At 37.6% G+C, this 5,810-nt stretch overlaps 1 protein-coding gene across 1 annotated transcript in view; it reads right to left on the bottom strand.

Annotated features, from left to right (window-relative positions):
• Positions 1–3,641: 3,641 nt before the first annotated feature.
• The window catches only part of LOC102834329 (NADH dehydrogenase [ubiquinone] flavoprotein 2, mitochondrial-like), a 69,937-nt gene continuing 67,768 nt past the window's right edge, over positions 3,642–5,810 (bottom strand). Inside the window, exon 9 of the mRNA XM_006868712.1 lies at positions 3,642–3,799. Within this exon, the coding sequence (XP_006868774.1) occupies positions 3,706–3,799 (94 nt within the window). The 3' untranslated portion in view covers positions 3,642–3,705. The remainder of the gene's footprint in view (positions 3,800–5,810) is intronic.

A 5,810-nucleotide genomic window follows, 5' to 3' on the forward strand; every position in this document is an offset into this window, starting at 1 on the left:
GTGGCAGCATCAATGGACTCAACTGTGGCAACAGTAGTGAGGTTGGCCCAGGATCAGGCAGTGTTTCATTCTGCTGTATATAAGGTCGCTATGTGTTGGTGTTGACTCTATGGCACCTAACAACAACAACATGCCACTGGTATTTTAAATACCAGAGAGGTTACCCATAATGAATAGATTTCAACTGAGCTTCCAGACTAAAACAAACTAGGAAGAAGAGACGGACTATTTCTGAATGTATACCCATTGAAAACCTTATGAACAGCACCAGAATACTGTCAGATACACTGCATGAAGATGAACCACACAAGTTGGAAGGGACTCAAAATACAAGTGGGGAAGAGCTGTGTTGTTGTTAAGTGCCGTCAAGTCGGTTCCGACCCATAGTGACCCTGTATACAGGGTTTCTGAGGAGGTGCTGGTGAGCTTGAACCACCGACCTTGCAGCTCAAACGGCTTTGCAGTCTGGCGTGTTAGCCACCAGCGCCACAGGAGTACATTTTTTTTTTTTTTCATTAAATGTTTTTATTTTGGATTGAGTGAAAGTTTACAGGGCACATCATCAGCTTCACATTCAACCATTCATATAGCTTGTTTCATTACATTGATTATTATCCCCTCCATATATCATCAGTTAACAGTGTTTCTCTCCACAGGAGTACATTTTTAAGACTTAAATAGAGTAAAACTTTTGGGACCTTCATTTGTTGATGGGGCACAACTCAAAATCAAGAGGAATAGCTGTAAACATCCGTTAGTAATCATAACATGGAATGTACGAAGTATGAATCTAGGAAAATTGTAAGTTGTCAAAAATTAAATAGAATTCATAAAAACTGGTACTCAAGCATCAGTGAGCTGAAATGAACTGGTACTGGCCCTTTTTAATCTGACCATCATGTGGATTACTATGCTCAGAATCATACATTAGAGAGGAATGACATTGCATTCATCACCAAAAATAAAACTTAAGGATCTATCTTGAAGTATGAAGTCCTGGTGTGGCACTGAGGGTTAATGCACTGTACTGTCCAAGGTCGGTTTGAACAGCAAGGTCAGCAGTTCAGGCTCACTGGCCACTCTTTGGAAGCCTATACAGGATTGTTATTAATTGAAACCAACTCAACAGCATTTAACAACAACAGTCTTGAAATATAAAGCCATCTAATACCCATACACTTACAGAGAAGACAAATTAATGCCACTATTATTCAAATTATCACTAAAGCTAGTGATAATGAAATTGAAGAATTCTACCAACTTCTTCAGTATGAAATTTATCAAATATACAACCAAGAATAATTGATAATTACTGGTGATTGAAATGCAAAGATTGGAAACAAAGAGAAGGATCAGATGTTAGAAAATATGAAGAAAACAAACTGTCTACATCTATGGAAAGAGACAGTGGAAAAGCTCCATATCATCAGCCAAAACAAGACCAGGGGTAGGTTGTGGAACAGACGTTCAATTGCTCATATTCAAGTTCAGCTTAAAGCTGAAGAAAATTAAAACAAGTCCACAAGAGTCAAAATATGACCTGAACATATCCAACATGTATTTAGAGACCACCTTAAGAACAGATTTGATGCATTATACATGAAAAATGGAAGACCAGAAGAGTTGTGGGATGACATCAAAAATATCATACAGGAAGAAAACAAAAGGGCATTAAAAAGATAAGAAGGAAAAGACCAAAATAGATTATCAGAAGAGACTCTGAAACTTGCTTTCCAGCATGGAGATGCTAAAGCAAGTAAAAGAAATGAGATTAAAGAGCTGAGCAGAAAATTTCAAAGGGCAGCTCAAGAGGACAACCATTGTAATTAAATGTGCAAAGACCTGGAGTTAAAAAACCAAAAGGGAAAAACGCCCAGCATTTCTCAAGCTGAAAGAACTGAAGAAAAAATTCAAGCCTCAGCTTACAATATTGAAGAAATCTATGGACAAAATATTGAATAATGCAGAAAGCATGAAAAGAAGGAATAGAAAGTCACTGTATGGAAAACAAATGGTTGATGTTCAACCATTTCAAGAGATAGCGTAAGATTAAGAGTCAGTGGTACTGAAGGAAAAAGTGTAAGGTGCACTGAAGACATTGGCAAAGAACAAGGTTCCAAGTATTGATTGGGTACAAATTGAACTATTTCACCAAACTGATGCAGCACTGGAGGCACTCACTCATCTATTACAAGAAATTTGGAAGACAGCTACCTGGCCAGCTGTTGGAAGAGATACATATTTGTGACCATTCCAAAGAAAAATGACCCAAGGGAATATTGGTATCATCAGATAATATCATTAATATTGCACGCAAGTATTATTTTGCTGAAGATAACTCAAAAATGGCTGCAACAGTATATTGACAGGGTATTGCCAGAAGCTCAAGCTAGATTCAGAAGAGAACATGAAATATTCTGTTGATGTAAGAGATCTTGGCTAAAAGCAGAGAATACCAAAAAGATGTTTACCTGTACTTTGTGAAATGTGCAAAGGTTTTCAGCTGTGTGGATAGCATTGTTAAGAATGAGTAGTCCACATTTATTTGTGCTTATGAGGAACCTGTACATAGACCAAGAGACAGTCATAGAATGGAACAAGGGGACACTAAATGGTATAAAATCAGGAATGGTGTGCACCACGGTTGTATTTTCACTATATTTTATATAATCTGTATGCTGAGCAACTAATTAGAGGAGCTGGATTGTATGAAGAAAAACATGGCATCAAGATTGGAGAAAGACTCATTAACAACTTGCAATATGCCAAAAATAATATCAGAGTTTGTATCTTTATTCTTTAAAAATGATAAATACGTTCCTAGAGTCAATTATCTTATTCTAATTACATTTAGTGCCTTAGGTGTCACCAGTTAGGAATACAAAGGCAGTTGTATACTGTGTATTATATTCTTGTTTTACCCCCATAAAATGTTTACAGTATATACTGACATAAATGAGATTTGGAGAATGATAGTGTTAGCTTATAACCTTTTCAAAAGTACATTCTTTTCTGCTTTGAATTTTTTTCTTGAAACTATACATTTTCAGTAGTAGTATTTTGAATGAAATAAGAAAAAAATATGAGGTAATAGAGATTTTGATACAATTAGTGGGATACATATCCCAAGGGGTCACTGGTACTTGGGTTGGTGGAATGAGGTCTGTCTCAAGATTCAGTTGTACAGGTCTTCACCAGATGGCAACATATACACTAAAAGTAGGATAGCAGGTTCCCACTGAACTAATGTGGAAAATGTTAATTTGGGCACTACATGACACACAATACAAGAAAGTGTTAAGATCTGAAGATGGGAAAGCAAATCATATTTGAAATTTAATAGAATTTTTACTTAATAACAATGCCTATAAAACTTTTGACAAAAGTGACCTAGCAATTGAAAATGGGTGATACTGTAGTAACTGTTAACTAGATGATTATGTAATGCTATTTTCATAGTTAGTCACAGATATTATTATTAAGTGCTTTCAACTCAGTCCCAATTTATAGCGATCCTGTATAGGCTTTCTAAAGCGCAGCTAGTGGTTTTGTTGTTTAAACATCATACTTACATTTGCAAGTCACAAGGTTACCACCAGGTATACACAGACCCGAATTAAAAAACATAAAAGTAGCTTTATGTAGATGGGAAAGGTATATTTTATTTCTCCAGTGACATATGATATTTGTACAGCTGAATGTAAATTAAAGGCCTGCTTGTACACCAAAGCCCGGTCCTTTGGGTGGTTCAGTCAACGAGGTAAGACCACCAGCTGGCTCACAAGAGAAGCGTCCACTCCTGAAATGAAAAGCAAATTAACATTTTATTGACTAATAATCTTATCAACTACCATTAAACAACTTTAAACAAAAATACATACAACTGTTACAACTCTGTGAAATATTTTTTCCCCAATAACTACTGTGAATTATTTAAATATTTCAACTGCATTAAGATTTTCTCTTCCTAAAGTTAAATGTTAAAGTAGGCTTATCAAAATTCACCATGAATATAAAAAGTAATAGTTCTTATTATGTATATAGCGGATTACATACACAAAAGGAGCTCTGGTAGCGTAGTGGTTACGAATCAGGCTGTGAACCGCAAGGTCAGCAGTTCAAAACTACCAGCTGTTCCACAGGAGAAAGAGGAGGCTTTCTGCTCCTGTAGTAAAGAGTTACAGCCTCGGAAACCCTATACAGGGTCGCTATGAATCGAAATCGACTCCACGGCACATAACAACAACAACAATATATACACAAAGGGAGCTCTGGTAGTATAGTGGTTATGAATTGGGCTGCTCACCTCAAGGTCAGCAGTTCGAAACTACCAGCTGTTCCATGAGAGAAAGATGAGGCTATCTGCTCCCATAAAGATTTACAGCCTCAGAAACCCTATACAGGGTCCCTATGAGTCGGAATCAACTCCACGGCACATAACCACCATACGTACACAAGCTCACTTAATCTTTACATCAATGCCATGAAACACATGATATTGGCCGTATTTTACAAATACAGAAACCAAGGCTTAGGAGTTTAAGCATCTGACCAAGGACTACAGTTTAGATGGAAAAATAAACCTAATCCTGTAAGATATCTTTTAAAATCATATCTTAATAAACCAGAGAACTACACTCGTTCTTTATATATTTGTCCTGTTGTAGAATAGTACTGGTCATCTAACCACAAGGTTGGTGGCTCAAACCCACCAGCCACTCCTTGGAAACCCTATACAGGATCATTATGAATTACAACCAACTTAACAGCACTTAACAACAACCACTGTTTCAGTGAACAAAAAGGAATACACATACTTTATTTTGTACACTATATTTGGAAGTAAAGAGAACAATTCCTTCCAAAATTTAAAGTTTGAGATGATGTCCTGTAAAAGCAGTAAAGTAGAAGACTATTTTCATGCTTTTTAATTTTAGTAAAATAAAAAATATTCTATGATTCCTACCAACTCATACTACCTCCCAAAAAATGGTTCCAGAACAGAATGACTACTACAGGCATGAAGAAAATAAAACAAGAGAAAGTCTTGATGAAGGAATCTAAGCAGCAGCAAAGAAGTAGAAGAACTTGTCTTTTTTCACCTACATACATATTTTCTCAGGTAATCGCTTAACTTCTGACCTGTATCACCTGTGTTGCGTAAGCAGAGTTTAGCACCTAATATCATTTTTCTCCCTCCTACTCCCTGGCTTTGTTAAGCAACACTTTGTTCCTGCCACAGTTTTGAGCGGAAGAATGTATGTATCTTTTTAACCATTTTGGCTTTGCCCTTCACACTCTGCCATCAATCCTATAAATCTATTTTATAAAACCCAAGCAGAGAACAAACAAGATGGCGGATCGGGTGGACGTATAGCAGAGAGCTCCGCCAACAACAACATAGAATACCCGAACAAGCAGGCTCAGGGGCTGATCCCAGAACTCTGAACCACATATAAAGGAATACTTAGAAGGTTGGAAGGATCAAAGCTGGAGGAATTTGTGGCAGAAGCAAGAAATCTATTGCTTTCTAGTCTGGGACACTCAGCTGCTCCAGGAGCAGCCATCTTGGGTGAGACCACGTGGGGGAAAGATCGGAGCGGCCACAGACGCCTGGCAGAACCGCAGAGATAAAGGTGTGGACATGCTTCTCTTTTGGTAGCTGTTCATTGGTCCCTCACTGTCTGCGCACCTCCATTCTGGTGACTATAGGGGTCCTGAGCTAGTGGGCACCCCAGCCCCACCCTCGGAGGGTTCTACTACGCATGTGCACAGATTTCCTCAAAATTTAAAGAGACAGTTTCCAATTA

Source organism: Chrysochloris asiatica, unplaced genomic scaffold, assembly GCF_000296735.1.
Source record: "Chrysochloris asiatica unplaced genomic scaffold, ChrAsi1.0 scaffold00122, whole genome shotgun sequence".
In the NCBI taxonomy this organism is placed as follows: Eukaryota; Metazoa; Chordata; class Mammalia; order Afrosoricida; family Chrysochloridae; genus Chrysochloris; species Chrysochloris asiatica.